General features: G+C 42.9%; 1 protein-coding gene across 1 annotated transcript in view; it reads right to left on the bottom strand.

Moving 5' to 3' along the window:
- Positions 1-18,977, bottom strand: part of cntnap2a (contactin associated protein 2a) — a 243,676-nt gene that overhangs the window by 86,085 nt on the left and 138,614 nt on the right. The window contains exons 10-15 of the mRNA XM_063912533.1: positions 16,246-16,395; positions 9,061-9,223; positions 5,240-5,346; positions 3,025-3,144; positions 1,950-2,065; positions 795-879 (exon numbers count right to left, since the gene is read on the bottom strand). Of these exons, the coding sequence (XP_063768603.1) occupies positions 795-879; positions 1,950-2,065; positions 3,025-3,144; positions 5,240-5,346; positions 9,061-9,223; positions 16,246-16,395 (741 nt within the window). The remainder of the gene's footprint in view (positions 1-794; positions 880-1,949; positions 2,066-3,024; positions 3,145-5,239; positions 5,347-9,060; positions 9,224-16,245; positions 16,396-18,977) is intronic.

The raw sequence follows: 18,977 nt of genomic DNA, 5'->3' as shown, positions 1-18,977 counted from the left end.
TGATTGTGAGAGCAGCTTTATTTTCTCAATGGTATCTGGAACTGGTTAAGAGCCCATGAACTCTGTAACCCCATAAACTCTTTAGATGGGTTTAAGGCTTTTATCAAACAGGGATGCACTGCTAATTTGGTCGAAGTCAGCTTCTTAAAATAGGACACAAACCAAACGAGCAAGATATGGAAACATCTGGCTTGTTTCTTTACACAATTCAAGTAGAAAATTAGCCACACAGGATCTCTGAGGCAAGGACTGTTTTATACATAGTCCACATTTTGCAAATTCCAGATTCACATCATGCCATGCACTTGTCCTTATGAGCCCAAAGAGAACATTTGCATCCCAATGTATCGCCTGCAAATGAATATTTATCTGGAATACAACCTGTAACTCTGGTCAGCGCAGACAGGGCAAACATTTGCTACGTATTTAAGTGGGATTGCTTAAATTGAACCAATAAAAACCCAGGGATTATCTCAACAGATTCTAATGAAACTGCACACTCATTTGTGTGAAATTATTTCCATGACTTCTGCGTTTATTGATTTTCCCCAAACTTTTCCAGGCCTTGCAATAACTCATTTGAAATGTGATGATTTTTCCAGGTTTCTCATGACCGTTCGACCCCGGTATAATTTGCCTCCCCTGTGCAGCCTCCCCAGACAGAAGGAGACGAGAGGAGTGTGTTATTAATACGAATTGCACATCACACTCTGTGACGAACAGAACATCCTGCCTCCCTCGGTGATGTGTTCTCGAGTCGGCGGTGAATAAAGATCGCCGTCCGCGACTCTTACCTGGAGTGTTGAGCAGTCTGGACAGGAGACAGCTGTAGGCGATTTGCTGCTCGCAGTACTCTGCACTGGTGGTGATGGCTGTCACCTGGAAACACAAGCACACAAATGTATTTTTATAATATCTTATCCGAACAGACAGGACAATTTCATGTACGAAAAAACAACATAATTGAGCTGCGAAATGAAACATAGTGCCCCGTAATGTTTTAATCTAGCTTCCGGTGTTTGAGAGAAGCTGAGAATGGAACAAGTGAGCCATACAAATTAGGAAGGGACCTAATTAAGGGAGGGGTATGCTACTGGAAACCTGTCATCTTGCACGTCGCAGGTGAAAAATGCTGTCACTCGCCATTGGAGCGTTAAAAAATGTCAAGTTCATTCAGTCTGCCTTTGCTCAGAGTGAAAGAGTCTTGCTAGTGTCTTTACAGAACATGTAGAGCCATGCACCAGACAGATGAAGGTTCTGCTTCTTTATTTAAACTGAACCTGAAGGAGTCCCGAGCTGTAGAGTACATTACGCTGCTGATGGTGTAGGTTTGTCCAAACTGGGACAGCATAACCATGGTTACAGACTCCATTTAGTGTGTGTATTTACAGCCATCGCAAGCTATAGGGAGGGGGTGACTCATTTCCCTCTTATCGCCAGAGACTAGAGAAGCAAAACAAGCAAGAATGTCAGAAAAAAGGAGTAAAAGATATCATTATACGAAGCCCAGACATGGTCACAGCTCCCAGAATATTTAAAATGAATGTGCAATAAATAAGAGAACTTGTTTTAAACGTGGTTCCCCTTTTTCTCACGAGAGGAGAGCAGTATTTCTGACTTACTGTCACTGTGAGAGACTGTAGGAGTTCATTACTGGGAGATTCTTCTCAGTGACTTTTCAGTGAAAACAATAAAGGAGTTTCTGATCAGCAGACAACCGAGACACCAGCCTGATATACAGCAGTGGAAAATGTTGACAGTGCAGTGTGAAGAAAATAGCTTCAAGATTCCACCGACAACAGGGTGTGAAATCTGGTGGAACGATACTCTGCGTGAGACGTCGTCATTTCAAACAAAGTACATTTTCACTTTGTTGATTGGGAGTTTACCCGCCAACATGAAATCACATTTGATAATTCAATGACACCATTTGTGTGTGTGTGTGTTACCTGGTCCATAGAGGCGCTGTAGTTGACCTGCAGCACGGTGCGTCTCTCTCTGCTGGAGCCCGTCACTGCAGTTCTGGGGGGCAGGTTGTTCATAACTGTCGTCCACACTTTGTCCTCTAAAACACAAACAGGTAAGCTAAGTTAAAACATATTTGTAAACTTGGAGAATAAACTAGTTAAATGTAGTATTAAAGTCCGTACACACATGACTGCCGTTTATCTGTCATGGCGCTGGCTGTGTAATCTAAGTCACAGCTGTGAGCCTCCAGAGTTTAATTGACACTTCTGTTAAAGCATGAGCCAGTCACTCAGATACCTCCCTGTTCATTCATACTGTCAGTCAGGGAATGTGTGTGTGTGTGTGCGTGTGTGTGTGTGTGTGTGTGTGCGTGTGTGTGTGTGTGTGTGTGTGTGTGTGTGTGTGTGTGTGTGTGTGTGTGTGTGTTTTTTTTCAGGTTTCGGTGGTTAGTGTGTGTGTATGTTTGGGGGAAAGAGACACTCTTAACATTTCTGAGGCTGTGTGAGAGAGCTATTCAGCGTGACTAAGGGGCTAGCCAGTGGAGTGCAGTGACATTTCATTAAAAGTCTCGCCTTTGCTCTGCCTGCGTGCTCTGCTGTTCCAGACTCTCCACTTATTCCCCTCAGTGTGTGTGTGTGTGTGTGTGTGTGTGTGTTTGCTTGGAGCTCGGCAGGTGCGTGTGTGTGTGTTTGTGTGTGTTTTACAGCAGTGTCACTCAGATCGTTGGAGCACTCTTAGCTGTGCATAACAGGCCCGTTTCAAATGCGCTTGTGGCGAGTCTATGTGTGTGTGCATGTGTGTGTGTGTGTGTGTGTGTGTGTGTGTGTGTGTGTGTATCTGTGCGTTTGAATGGTGGATGCTCCTTCAGAGCTAAATGTCAGCAGCTGTGGCCGCGTCGCCATGGAAACCTCAGGTATAGCAGTTTAATAGTGCTGCTGTCTGAGGTTAAGAATGAGCAGGGCTGCAGAGTTTTCTCCCATCGCAGGTCACCGGCTGGACAGAGTGGGGACGTGCACACACACCAGCACATACACACACATACACTAACGCACACACCTGTCATGTTGCAATTGACTTTGAAGGGTCCGAGAGGTCCGCTGCTGTCAGGGTCGATCCAGTAGGTGTCAGAGGAGCGGCCCAGGTGCTTATAGGCCTCACATGATGGCTCATAGATAGCTGGGGGGGGGGGGGGGGGGGGGGGGGAGTAAAGGGACACATGAGCATTAAAAAGAAGAGGTAACCAGACAAAAAAGTCAATAGCCACTGAGGTTGTTACACACCAGAAGAAAAACAAAATAAAAACTATGATGTTGGACATGGCTGAGTGACAGTCCAACATAAGTAACCTTTATTTATCCCTGAGGGAAATGTAGGCGTCATAGCAGCGACAGCAGTAAGAGCTGAAGGAAAGAGCCGCTGACAGTAAACACAGGGATGATAAGAATAAGGATATCTGTCAGCAGGATTATGGAGCAACAACTGTCCAGACCTCCTCAGATTCATCTCAACAGGGAGAACAAGGACATATGTTTTGCAGTGATGTGAGTTTGCAATAGTTGGAAAGATAAATCATTAACTGGGCAAATGCTGTCTAAATGCTCAGAGCAATAAAACACATCATTTAATTGTAATGTCTGTGTTAGACAAAGTAATGAGTTATCCATTGGCCTTTAAAGTGGTCTCTGCTCAGAAATAAATCCTGTTGCTTTGAACATCAGCTTTATTATTTTATATTGTGTAATTCCAAACTAGATTAATATACAAGTGTGTAGATTTTGGATACCAATCAATATTTTGTGTTATGATTTCAACCACACTTTTGTTGGATGCATAAAAAGTGAAGAGACTAACATCTGTACAATTATTGTGGCAAGAAATGTGGTCCTGAGGCTGGCATTGTTAAGCCCTCTTTAATCTCAGATAATGGGGGATCATTACCGTGGTAAAAATGAACGTTTTCAGATATTCCCTGGGCTGTCATTGTCATTTCCCGTATGGAGGGTGCTTCTGGAGAAGCGATCATTACAGTAAGCCACTTTTTTTTGGTAGGCTTAGGAATCACACTGTGCAGTAGGTCAGGATATTATACTATATAAGGGCAACAGCTACGATAAATACCATAATAAGGCAGATATGCATATCTAGGCTTTAATGCATTCTGCCAGACCAAAGACTAATTAAATTGAGGAATGTTAGGATGCATCTGAAATAGCTCATGGACGTCCACTGTGTGTTTTTTCTCCTCCTTCTAAAAGGCAATTTCATGCGGTTGCCAGTCTCTTTTCAGCGCCTGTCAAGAAGTGGTGTCTTGTCGCACACACGCTCTAGCAATCTATCTGACAACATATTGATGTTATATTTGTGATGACACACACACACACACAGATGAGGAGGGGGAGAAACTGCACTTTAGAGAGAGAGAAACTTCCTTGATGAGGCGAGAGCGTTCACAGGCTTAATACTGAGTCAAAATAGGAAATATAAAAGCCTCTTTCTTCCACTCAGTTTGTTTCTTCTTAGCTCTTTATTAATACAGTTTATGTCATTGCCCATCTCTACTTTCAGTCCTTTCTTCTAGCCTTGTTTGTTTGTGGTTTCCCTCCTTCATATCTTGCAGCCGGCTCCCACTAAACATATTTCTGAACAGAATGCATTATCCATAAAATCTGCTAACCCACCCTCTCATGTGTCCTCAGCTTTTTTTAAATAGAGAATGAGCCCATCATAAATAATGACACACACACAGTCGGATAGATATGTGGTCTCATAAAAACATCATTCCTGCTTTTATTCCTTTGCTTTATTAACTTTCTGAAGTTTCAATTACTCTATTCCTCTAATGTATTTCTTAATGTTGAACAATTACAGTGTAGGAAACATGTTTCCTTTCATCCTCTCCTAAAAGAGAACAATATTTGCGACCCACGGGAGAAGCGAATGGCATTCTCACGTTTTTAAGCCTTTGAAAAAACCCTTTGGCTTTTCTGACTCTGTGTTCTTTGTGTCTTTGTGCGTTTGGTGGGATTGCCTCTCCTCAGAACAGAACAGAACGAGACGCAGTCAGAAAAACATCGGCCTGTGATGACTTCAAAGTTCAGCCATCCCTCTGGTCAGGACTGAGGCTCGGAGAGAGAAACAGCTTTATCACTCAAAGGAGGAACAGAGGGAGGCCAATTCAAACAACTGTACACGGAACAGAACACAGAACTGCCCACACACACGCACACACTCACACGCACACACACACACTCACACTCTCTCTTCTACTCACAGGTGTGGCAGGTGGCTCCAGTGTATCCCGTTCCATCGCAGGTACAGCTGAAACTGTCCCACGTCTGCTTACAGCGGCCGCCGTGTTCACAGTGGTTAGGCATACACCTGGAGACAGAATAGCATTTGCAGTACATGTAATGCCTTTTATTGTAAATGTATATTGACTGGCATCTTCTGGTTTTGATGAGCGTATATGGTGACACTGCTGAAACTCATGTGTGTTTCTGGTGAAAACCTTCCTAAAGTGTTTGTGCGGTACAGTGGTACAGCGCAGAAGGATAGAGCAGAAACAAGTGCTATAAAAAGTCTCATTCCTGAGTTCAGATTGTTGGCTATATGATTATATTGGCATGCAGAAGCTTCTACAAACTGAATTCAGGCAGGAGCATCTAAAAGTGTAAGACCAGCAGTCGGGTTTGATTATTGAAAGGATTATTATACTCAAAGGTGAGTGTATGTATTTCAATCCTTAAATAAAGTAATCAGTAAACACATTCAGCTATTGAGACATGGATAAGTGCCCTGCAGGTAGTTTCATTACTTTGCAAACATATCTTTTTGTTTCTCTTTCGGCTCTTTGTTCACAATAAGAAAGCATCTCCCCTTTAAAAACAGAGTTTCTAGACTACATGTTCAGAGTGTCTAATCCGAAGCATTGATTGTGTCAAACAATACACATTGTGGAAAAAACATTGACTTATCCAAAACTGTGACGGATTTCACAACAGAATGATATAGGATGCTCGTTTCGAATGTTGATGAAGGTGTTTCTTATGTGTCTGACTTAATTGAAACACGATGTCAGTGATTGTGAAAAGCAGAGGAGTGAAAGAATTGGGGAATCTTGATGCACAAGTTTGAGTTTCTGAAGCAACAGAGAAGGAATTGAGTATTCATTCCTCTCAATTGAGTATCGATACCGCAACTAGGAACCTTGAATTAGGAGTGTAGTGCATATAAATCCCCTCAGTGTGAATACAGCAGAATACAAACTGAATACATCCCAGTTTTGCGGTCTGATCTGCCTGCAGGCCTGGGGGGGGGTATCTCTCCGGAGGCCCTGTTGTCTTCGAGCGGGGATTTCCATACACACAGACTATTTATGTGTTTAAAATATCCGACTGTGATTATTTGAATGAATCAGAGGGATGTTAAGAGGAAAGCCAGCTGGATTAAAAACAAACTGACACATAGGAGCTACAGGGGGGCATTTTAAAGTGCAGAGTCCTTCTTTAGTCATGTAAGGAGTTAGTTAAGCAGCAAAGAGACGTTTTATCTCCGGGGGGAGACGAGAGCATCACTGTTGTGTATCCAGTAACTATGATACACGACAGCGCACTGACAGTAGAGCGTCTCTATCTGAACTAAAGAAGTACACACTGCAGATACACATAATATTTCCCCCATAATGCAGAACAAATGGATATTGAGTGAGCGGTATTGTCTTGATTCAGGGTTTTTTATATTGTAATAGATTGTAGATTTATAGTTTCACTGGATGCACGTGATTGATTTATAAGTCAATGTGTGCTTGTAGGCTACGTTGTGCCTGGGAATTAATGTCTGCAAATTGTTCTTTTTGTACCTGCAAGGGGACTGAAATGAGTTTAAATCAGGCACAAATCATCACATCTCTTTTCAAGATCAATGAGATTGGTCCTTGTTTAATAAAGCATCTGAAGGAAAAAGACTTTTGGTGTGTTTTTATAAATGGATTTTATTGTAAGTATGGGCGGAAAGATATGGGTAGAAAAATGAGATTGGAAAAATAATCATTCGCCTATCTAAGGAGATCTTGGCGCTGACTGATGCAGAAATATACACTGAAGTGACAAATCACACACGCACCTGCCTGCAAATCTAATAGTGATTTACAAAAATGAAATAATTTACAAGTGAGCTCTGAGCCCGACGTTTGGTATTCAAATAATGTTCAACCATGACTTTTTGCATGTTGCTATGATATAGCTGCATCACACTGGCTGAGCGCAGTTTGAATGGCATCATGTGTTCTCAACGGGCTGTGATTGATGCGCATCAACAATCAGAAAAGACGTTATGCTCCATGATGCTGCGAGCACTGAGGTACTTTATACTGACTACATGCTCTGGGCTTTTTCTGAGGAAAAAAACCTATGAAGCGAAAGGAGCACCTCCAGAGTGTGTTTATGTTTTATGTGAGTGTGTTGCGGCGCCCTTACAGAACTGTGGACTGTGGGATTTGAATGCACTGCCTTCCTCTGAATGTCTGTGGAGAAATGTGTGCATGTTTTGCTTCTCCCACCATCAACAGAATCCCACAGTGGAACGGCATTGATCAAAAGGAGGTCAGACCGGGCTATTGAACTGTCTTCAAAGACATTCTGATTAGTTGGATGGTAACACTGCCTCCATTCATCTTCCGTGGCAGCACAGGGCCCACCTGCATACTGCGGCCCGATACACAACATAACAGAGAAGGGCTAAGGGTCAGAGATCTAAGCACCTCAACATGAATTCTTTCTTAAAGTCTGACCACAGCCAGCCCGCTGCTAGTACCTACCATCAGCGTTAATGCAGCATATTCTGCAAGAACAATAATTTCATACTACATTACCTCGCAATGCAATGCCAAACACATGGTAACAGAAGGCTGCCAGCAAATTCATAAACCAATCCCTAGATGGGCTTCATGAAAATGTGAGAGCCGTGTGTGTTAGGCAGGGTAAAAAGTAACATGTAAAACACATTTCTGTCTTAATTTTACAGCCTTGCAAACAGCTTTTTGAAAAACCCTAGAGTACAGTAAAGCTTTAGACTGTAGCTTCTTCATTTGAAAATGCTAAAGAAAATGACAGTCCAGGGACAATCAATATACTAACAACGGATCAAATGAGTCAAACATACCGAGCTTTTATAGGTTGTTTTGACACACACAGAAATATGTATCAGTGTGAACGTGGCTCAAGCCGTGACCCAAATAAAAGAATCCTGATATGCCAGACCGCACTTGAAGTGAGGACAAAATTGATCTTAATCAAGCAGAGGCAGCTGGTGTCTACTTCTCAGAGAGAGGGTATTGATGAAGGTAAGTGTTATTGACAAACCCAACCTGGAAACAAATCTCTCAGTTCAGGGATCCAATCAGCACAAGGTCAACTGCTAATTGCAGCTTCCTAGTAACGTTTATCTGAGTGCTGCGATTGCTTCCTGCTTCTAAAGATCAGTGAAGTTTTCCCTATGACTGTCACATAACTCGTTTTACAGAACACTTAATTCCTGAAGGTCAAGGCAGTCCAAAGAGTTTAAACGTTTTGCACACAGGCATCCGATTCAGCAAATTGAGCTTTTGATGATTCCATATATGGCAAATCCTTCCAGATGTATTTGTCTAGTCGATGACAAGGAAATAAATTGAAGTGTCAACAAGTAGTAATGAATGTTTCCAGTGAGTCAACATTGGGACGTGCTGTGCAGAATATCCAGCTTTGCAATACTTGAAATAAGAAATTGCATGGCAATTTTTTTGATGTTTGGCTGATTATACAGTGTTTTCCTAGGAGGAACCTACCCATTTATTTAAAAAACAACCTTCATATTACATTTATCAGTATGAGAAGCACACACACAAGCATGCATGCATTATAGTGCTGCTACACACACAGCAGCCTTGACTCATACATCTCTGAAAACAATTTAGACTGTTTATATTATTTTTTGTAATTTAAAACCATTTGATTTATGACACTATTGACCCGCTGTTTCAGTGCTTTGCACAAAAAGGATGTGCATATTTGCATTTATGAAGGATTGTGTGCATGCAGGCATTATCACTCTTACCTGTCTATGATTGCGCACATGTCTAGGCTGACGTTCTCAAAAGCACCCATAATGCCTTTCTCCACCGCATGCATATCAGCCGGTTGGTCGTCCACCAGGATGGCCTGCATGCAGCCCTGGAAGGAGCGCTGCGAGGGCGGGAAGAGCGTCTGCAGGAAATACCCTGAAACCAGCAAGAAAACAAAGATATTTTAGATTATTTATCGAGTTGGAGATGAAGGTGCTTTGGGTTCGAATGAAAGAGGGAAAATGGTGAGGGAAGATGACGATAAACAAGAAAAGATGGATTCCTTCGATCGATGATTCAAAACACATCCATAAATGTGACCTTCCCTCGGAGCAGGCGTCAGCTTTAACAACGACATCATCCTTGACGAGGAACAACAGACCTGCTTATTGTCACTTTTTAGAGCCGTGAACCTTCATCAGCCCTCCTGTTTTAGAGCTTATCCACAGGGCCCATTAGCCTTAATACAGCTGCTGCAATACACTAGAGGACATATAGGTTTTACTATACACGCCGCCTTTATGAGATACAAGAGTCAATGGCCCGTCCAGAGGTAGCACTGGGCCTTGACTGAAATGAGGACAAGGAGAGGACAAAACCATGTGCAAAAGGTGTGTGTGTGTGTGTGTGTGTGTGGGTATGCTAAAATCCACGGATGTATGGTAGGTATGTGTGTGTGAATACTACACTTCTTATGTGCGCTGTGTCGCATGTGTGTCAATCTTCGGGCGTTATTAGAGTATACATGCCCTTTCAGATATGGGATACGAGGAGCTGAAATTCAATCTTTGCCACGAGCACACAGGTCACTCATAAAACACTGTCGCTCAATGACATCTCCATCATCGTGATGTTATAAGCTGTCACACTCTCCAGTGTGCCTATTAGCCTCGAGGCCAACGCATCAAAAAGGCTTATTATGGAGGTCATATGCACTGTGTGTGTGTGTGTGTGTGCACCTTTAGCGTGGCTGGTATAGAAAAGAACAGCAGGAAAATAAAATGTGTGTCTGTGTGTGTCTGTGTGTGTGTCTGTGTGTGTGTCTGTGTGTGTCTGTGTGTGTGTCTGTGTGTGTGTCTGTGTGTGTGTGTGTTTTTTTTGCTGGATTCCTTCTTTTCTTCACATCTTCTGATTTTATTTTCTCCCCCAGAAGTTCCTCCTGCCACACCTGTCTCTTCTCCTGCTACACCTGTCTGCTGTCCTTCCAGGGGAGGAGGAGGGGGAGAGACAGACGGTGAGAGGACAGAGAGATAGAAATAAGATGGGAGGCAGAGCAGACGGCATCTGGCTGGCATAACTTTCTATGCAGGTTGTGTATGAATGCAAAAGAAATGCAGCCCTCCTGACAGTTTGGCAGATCCAATGGCGACATGCATGGAACGACTTCATGGAGGAGCGCTTGTATGTTGCTAGGCTGTGAAAGAAAAGAGCGGGGGGGGTTGCTCTGTTATTGCATCTGAACCAACAAAGGGTAGTTTTTCCTATTTAACCGTACAAAAACGTTCTACTGGTGTCTACGGACTGAAAAGAAATGATTGGATTTAGTGGAATAACTTTTCTAATGAAAGTGTTTTTGTTCCATTTGAGTAAAAGGCTTTGGATTTATTTCATTTTAGAAAAACATCTGAAAACTGGAGAAATAATCTGCAATCTAATTTCAAATTTAAAGGTTTTAGGTAACCACTTCCTGTATCCCCACGTTGGCCGCTCCCTTGTGTCACTTTAACACTTTTAATGTTCATCTGGGCATTGCATGATACACATGTATGTATTAAATGAACATAAGTACGCTAAATGAGACTAAGAGGATATGCATACTCCTTCCCTTATCGCCGCTCTGAAGCCATGACCAGCAATGCATCATGGTATAATTCAGAACGCGGTATTGCAGCTGAAGTGACAAACAGAGGAAGATACAGACTGAGATTAATGAGGCGCAGTCAAACAGAGACAAACACTTGGCAAACAAAGCGGTCACACTTGTGTACAGCACACTCGCCCGGAGCTTAAATCCAGGCTAAGAGTGTCTGACCACATTTATTTTTATTCCCGAAAACAACGACCCTGTGTGGTTTTAATTTGTAGTATAAACAAAAGCTCCATGTCTAAAACCCCTCGGGATCTGGAACAGCAGCAGTAATCCCTCGCAGTCTTACTGGTACTCTATCACACCCCCCTCCCCCCTCCCGCGGTGCTTCACCTACAGCACAATACACACTCTGTGCTACCTGAACACCATCTGATGGCCACCGCTGGCGCTCAGCCTGCACGGCGTTTGTTTCCACATCCTGGCTGACTGAAAGCGGGAGGCGAGCCAGAATCAGAAATTAAACAAATATTCAGAGGCTGCGATTCTGCAACACATTCAGAGGAAATGTGTTGCCAATAACAATATGTAGATTTCCCGAAATTCACAGCGGGAAGTGTTTATCAATTAACCACCTGCTGCTATTCATTCCTGAGGTAAAACACGACACTTCTTGAGAGCACCTTCAGACCAACATAAGGTTCATGTGTTGAAAGACTCAAACTCACCACGTCTTATAAAACCCAGAATCTATTTCATGCTTTCTACTATTATCAATCTGCTTTATTGAAGATGTCCATTAAAAACAACAACATACAAACACACAAATTAAAAAATACTTCTGGTGAGTAGTAATTCAAACAAAAGTCTTACAAAGATTTCTTTTTGACAGCTAAATACATCCTTAAGAACCATATAATCCAGCTGGAGTATTTTCAGCAACATAACACCTCATTTTAAAAGGTCATTTCATCTTAGCGCTCTTTAATACACTTTTATCATATAAAATAAAAATGTAGGACTGTTAAATACCATAAGGCAAGCTGTCCCTTATTCATACACATAAAATACAAGTGAGGGAAAGCATGACATCGACGACAAAAGAGGCAATGAACTAACGAATGACCGACCAACTCGGAGGTATATTAAATTGGTGAAGAAGTTGAGATTGAAAAACTAATAAATGAAAAAGAAGACTTGTTTTTAAAATTATGAAACAGTCGTATGCTTCGGGGTGGAACGTCCCATAATTGACTACTCTCTCATTACTGTATTCATTTGTTCCCTGTCCCCTGCGGAGAGAAGAGAACGACTTCATGGCCTTGTGTACGTGCATCTGTGTTTGTGTGAGTGTCCGTCCCTCTCCAGAAATTCAATTTGTGGATGTCTCGTGTCAGTCACTTACTAATTTCTCTAAGCACAGCGTTGGGATTGAGAAACTACTCCCCGTAAAATAGGCTTTGGCTTCAGGAGGCTGCTTCTAAAAGCAGATGCTCGAAGGATGGAGGGGAGGAGGAGAGAGTGGGAGAGGGGAGTGAGGGGAAGGAGTCGATCCGGTTACAGAGGATAAATGGAAAGAGAGGAAGGAGGATGAGGGACTTATAAAAGAAGAAGAGAGATAAACGAGGGAAAGGGAGGAAACAAGAACAGAATTAAGAAAGAAGAATAGTTGAGAATAACATGACGGAGGCTTTTCACGAAAAAAGGCTTCGATTAATGAATTACTTAAAAACTTTACTTACAAATAATTACAAACTAAAGAAGTTGACAGAAGTGAGAAGAGTAAAGACAGGAAAAAGTAATTGGTCGTATAATTTAGCCTTTCAACTCTTCGGGAATGGTACTTGAACTGCGTAAAGTCCCATCATAGTCATGGAAACACATTAAACATAACCACTTAAGCAAATTAAGTCATTTATTATGTTCATTAAAGGACTAATTAGCTATTTTTGTTATGTCAGTGCGCTTGTATTCGCATTACAGCTCGATGTTATTAATATTAATGTTATCTAAAAGCATTAGGAAGCTCTGTTGTGTTTGGAAAATCTGCTTTTCTTGATTAAAATGAATATTTATGCATTAAAGCAAAGATTGACTGTTGTACGGAGGGAACCTGTTAGTTCTGTGTCACATTTCTGTTGCAGAAATCAGACAGAATCCTCACTGGTAAAAATAACAACTTGTCTTTTGCATTCTTATTAATTGAATACATTATAATCAATCGGAGACACGTCACCATGACAAATACACGGTTAAAGGGGCCCTATTATGCCCATTTGCTTCGACTGTGCATGTCTCCATGCTTTAATGTTCATAAAGCTGTTTATTTTTCTAATGCTGACTGTGCTGCAGCACCTTTTTCACCTTCTGTCTGAAACCAGAGCCCAGTCTGCTCTGATTGGTTAGCTCTCTGTTGTGATTGGCCAACCGCTGAGAGGTGTCCCGCCCCTTAGCTCATCACGTACAATGTGCTGGAGCGCTAGCCATTAGATGCGTGAGTGTTACAGAGTGATGTCACTGGGGTAGGGGGGTGTGTGGTTGAGAAAACCATTGTAAACTCTTAAACGTACTTATGCAGTCTGAAACTGTCGGGGCGCTTATTTGCAAAAACACAAGAGCCAAGTCATTTTTGAACAGTCCAATTAAGTGTTAGAATCAGTTTTACCAAAGTCTGGTTCAATCTCTGGTCACTGCTCAACAAGTGTTGCCAGTGAAACCCAGCAGATTGATGCCTTAGAGCTGTGAGTCTCAGAGCAGATGGCCACCTGGATGATTGAAGCTACACACATGACTCCCAGCGTTTATCCACAGCTCTTCCTGTCTATAGAAGAACAGTTCATGCAGCCGAGGGCTTTCTGCTAATTGTGGCCCACTGACAGAACAGTCACATGCATAAAGTGCTGATGGGATATTGTTAGAGAGCTTTTGGACAGCTTAATGCGGCCGCCTCTATGACTCATGAAGCTGAGCGATCAGAGAGACTAATTGAGGGCAAGCCAGAGGCTAACCCATCTTTTGTACACTCACTAAATTATTCGGTTACCTCTGTGCCTGCATGGAAATCAGCCCCTCAATGTGATGGGGTGGAATAAACGTTTTAGAAATTCTATCCGAGTTGTCAGATGAGTGTGTTTCTGTATGTATGCTAGCGTTTTAAAGCATGTAGTCGAAACACCCACACACACTGTATGATGCTCACTGCTTCAGGCTGCCAGTGCATGTGTGTGGTAATAAGAAGGCAAGGCAACAGAAAGTAGAATCAGATCAGGAAACCTGGAAGAACCGGATGCTGAGTAACTCTAAAACCAAACCAGGTTTTCAAAGAGTTAGGAGCAAAATAATTCCCAGAGAAACGTTGTGTCTGAACTGAGTCTGAACTGGTTGAAATAGCTCCAAACACGTCTTCCTAAAACTTCTCCCGCAGCCTGTGAGGCGGCGTCCCAAATTCTCTTAGTAGTCCTTGCCACAGTAATAATCAGCAGATCTGTAGCCGCTGCAGCGCTCAGATGTGTTTTACCACCAGACGGCCTGCTCCTCAGGATGCATCTTGTCATGTAAAACTAAGTAACGAATAAAACCCCAGACACAGCTGCTGCCAAATCAGCCCACACATAATGCATGTTGAAGTGGGGGAAACTGAAAGAGCATAGTTGTATTCCTCTGTAGTGTAGCTATGCATGCATGTATGAGTATATAGGCACACGGGACGTGAAAAGTGAAAGCAAGGCATTTTTCTCTGTATTTTGTTCTACAGTGTGTATCTACCTGTCTGAATATGTGATAACGTGGATTTGGAGCCCTGTGTTTCCTCTGAAGCCGTGCAGATACCGCCTCTGGGATTTTATGTCTCAAATGTGACAATTCCTCTCAGCTGCAAAGAATATATTTTTCACTTCCCCTTCTCTCTTAAGCCTTGCACTGACATAATAAGCTGCTCTCTTTTACATTTCTCTGCCAAACACATCTCATTCCTGGTCGCTACTTTCCAGTTGTACTCTTCCTTTCTCTCCCTCTGCCTCCTCATCCCTCTTCTCGGGGTAAAGACATTACAGAGATCCTCTCCTCTCAGCCTATATTGATTCCCAACTCAGCTTACCAAAATCAATAAATCACCAATTGGATCAAAACGAGACGAGAGGGGTGAGGCGGAGCAGGAGTGGAGAGGAAAAGGAAAGTTGGAGTGAAAGAGAGATAAGCCATAATAAAGGATTAAGTGTTAATATTGAGTGATTCTGCAACACTCTGGATTAAGGAATAGCAGTGAGAGTTGTGGATGCTTCCTGATGGCCTCAGAAGCTCAGATTGTTATAAATAAAAGCAAGAACTCATCACAGGCTTGAGGGTGCTTCACTCACAGTAAATTAAGATGGACAACATATAATAAAGGAATCAGGATGTGTGTGTATGTGTATGTGTGTGTGTGTGTGTGTGTGTGTGTGTGTGTGTGTGTGTGTGTGTGTGTGTGTGTGTGTGTGTGTGTGTGTGTGTGTGTGTGACTGGCCTGGGGGAAATGGTGTTGCTTGATGGAGGACATTATTCTCTGATAGAAAGAGGGAGAGAGGAGCCATCAGAGCCCAGACTATCTCTGTCAGTTACTGTAATTTCATACAGGTGCCCCCCCCCCCCCCCCCACACACACACACTTAGACACGGACCATCTTCCAATAGACGGACAGCAGTGTCTGGCATCATTAACCTGGCGTCTTCCTAATTCAGACAGATTGTGGCTGATGCCTGTCTGTGTGTGTGTGTGTGTGTGTGTGTGTGTGTGTGTGTGTGTGTGTGTGTGTGTGTGTGTGTGTTTGTGGTTGTGTATTTCTGGTTGTGTCGTTGTGTCTGGGCTGTCGCTAAGTGAGCAACTTCCTGAACTCTGGCCACTGGGATATTAAATTGTAGTGAGATAAATGATTTCCAGACGTATTAAGCCTGCAAACACACAGAGCAATACAACTTTTCTTGGTACACATTGAGGACCGGCCCATAGGGGTTGTTCTATGAATTGTCAATAAATACTGTTTTAAAAGGAGGAAGGTAGAAGCTTGTTTGCTAGTGGGGATGTTGTCTGTAACGTAGAGTTTAGAATAATGCTAACCATGCACTGAAACATCTAAAGAAAAGAGTACTTGGATGTGACGATGGCTAGAAAGACATGGATAGCACATATTGATGATTTTGAGACAATTGGAGGTAAGCTACCTTTTACTTTACAGATTGTTCATGGTTGGATTGGGAAATAGTGGAAACTGGAGGGAAATGACTTGTGAGAAGCCCATCATCTGACTCCCAGATGTGATGGGATGACTATGAGTGGAGGGGGGCAGTGAAGGTTTCTTGACAATATCCTCGGAAAGGTGTTTAGGTTGACCCTTACCTCCTAAGTGGTAGGTTGCTCCTGTGGTGATGCTGAGAGGAGAGATGGAGCGCACTGCAGACGCCTCCTCGCCATCTATAGTCAACATGGCAAAGTTCTCCTTGGCGACCAAACGTATGGCGTGCCATTGGCCGTCGTTGAGGCCTGAACCTGGAGCGGGGCAAAGATAAAAACACCTTCAGAAAACACACACTGCAAACTGTGAACAACTCTTGGAGAGAAGAAGGTTTGAGATGATTGATTTTTTGTCAAAGAAGTATTTCCAGTGAGACTCTGCTAAAAATATACTGATCCAAGTAAAAAAGCAGCCCTATATTATTTAATTCATGAACAGGTCCACACTGATGACTGTTGAACCTGGTTTGAAGAGAGTAGAGGAAAGATTCAAGGACCTGACATAAGGAAAAGAGGACTGGAGGACTCAGAGGGATGTGGGTGGTGAAAATACAATTTGTGTGAGTGATGTGTGGCTACCGCTCTCTGTTTACTTTCTACATTGAACTGCTGTGTTTTCCCTCATGCCTCCATCTCAGCTGCCTGGCGAACGTGGCTTCAGACAGAGGCGAGACATGTTCGGCAAAGAAACATCTTCCTGTCTGTACCGCAGTTTTTCCTCTCTTCACATGCTCCCAAAGTCTTCCTCGCTTCTCTTTTGTTCCTTCGTTCTCTCCCCCAGCTTCCAGTCTCAAGGCCTCTGTCTCTCGACTCCATTAACTCCTCTCAGAGAACCCTGTTTGTATCTGTGTGTGTTTTTCCATCCGTGCATGCAGGCTTTGAGCACTCTCTGTAGGTGTGTACACGTCTGCTGTCTTTATATGTCAGTGCAGTGTGAGTTTGAGGGAGTGTATGCAAGTTTTGTGCTGTCCTTTCCCTCTCTTCCCTTGTAGCCGTGCTCCATTAAATATGAGTGATGTTTTGGAGAGGGACATTACTACTGGAGCCGAGAGAGAAGCAGGCTCACTCTCATCACCCTCCCCTCTATACATCACCTCCCACTGACACCAATCTCTATTCATCCTTCCCTCCCTGCCTCCCTCTCTGTCCCTGATTCTTTCTCCCGCCGCTCCATCTTTATTTCCTTTCCTACATTTCACTTTTCTCTATTTTCTCTCTGTCTCCTTTCCACTCTTGTGGTCATCTGCTGCATTGTAGGTCTTTCTGAATGCAGCTCCACTCCCTGCTTCACCGACCGTAATGCATCGATAGAGAGGACACAGTTCAAGGCACAGTCACATGTCACGAATCCATTGCAGCAGAGTGTATTTACTCATGGATCAGTATGCAGATCGATACACATGTGGCTCAACTTGTGTCGATACATCGGACCGATGTGTGTTAGAGTGTGTGCGCTCGGTTGGTGTGTTCCAGCATCTCAGGGATTTTTATTTCCTCCTAGAATGCACTCTGACAGCCTGGAGTTCGTGTCAGTAGGGAGTCCACACTAATTAATTTCCATCAGCAGGGGGACGATTTACATGTGTTTGTGTGTGTGTGTGTTAGATCATGAAAGTGACCACAGGAGTTAAGAGCCAAGATGGCCGCCTGCTGAGAGGTGTGACTGCTGTGGCCTTGTTCAGGGCGATGCTGGTTAAATATGCACACACACAGTAGTGCAAACATGAATGTGATTGTGCATAAAAATGACGTTAATTTTGGGTGAGTTTAAAATAAATAATGACAGGAAATCAGAGGAGGCTTATTCTGGATATGATCTGGTTAAAAAGAGAACTTTAAGTGCTTCTTTACCGGCATCCCATTTCTGCCCTGTACATGGTTTTGATGTAATGACTAACAGGCTTTGTGCCCCATCCCCTCCCTCTCTAAAACCTCTTAAAGGTAATGGAAAATAGATACCGTGTAACCTTGTGTCCCCTCATCTGTTTTACATCACCTGCAATAGCTTTGAACGATGAGCTTATCAGTGATGGCGGTGTTATTGAATCTTCCCACTCACTGCTGCACGGACGCAAAGAGAAGACACACAAATATGTGGTGCGATCGCTCCATCTCACAAACACACCTAACACAAAGGCTCAAACCCCGCCTGTGTAGCACAGATAGAAAGAGTTGAGATAATAACAGAGTGAAAGGAGGAAGAGAATTGTTCAGATTGGACTGGATAAGAATGTTTCATGGCTTTTTATTCAGTTGTCATTCATAAGCACGGCCCTGATAAAGAGAGGGAGCAGACACTGCTCTGTGTTTGTTTTGAATGAAATCAGAAATGAAGAAACTGCTCTTCTCACATCCTCACTTTGAATACTCATTAGAAACGGTGGCAGGAGTGTATTCCCAGCAGAAAAATAACCCATTAAGGAAAGGTTGAGCATGATTTCACAAAACAAAACATGAAATGTGGACCCGCAGTATTTATATCTTTTTAGAATAAAATTTGACCCAGATATTCTCATGACGTTTCAGCACTTCTAACTCGAGCCTTTCTGTGAGGAGAAACAACTTTAAAGGTCTCAATAAAACATGTTTATTCACAATTCTAGTCAAGGATTTTTACTGAGTAACATTCATTATTAATGTCTGCAGTCACATTTGAATGGATACCATTTGGAGACTTTGCAAGACTGTTATTTAAAGTCTAGATAACACACACACACACACACACACACACACACACACACACACACACACACACACACACACACACACACACACACACACACACACACACACACACACACACACACACACACACACACACACACACACGTTAGAGT

This window comes from Eleginops maclovinus, chromosome 21 (genome assembly GCF_036324505.1).
Source record: "Eleginops maclovinus isolate JMC-PN-2008 ecotype Puerto Natales chromosome 21, JC_Emac_rtc_rv5, whole genome shotgun sequence".
Classification (NCBI taxonomy): Eukaryota; Metazoa; Chordata; class Actinopteri; order Perciformes; family Eleginopidae; genus Eleginops; species Eleginops maclovinus.
This window is presented reverse-complemented; position numbering and strand designations above follow the sequence as displayed.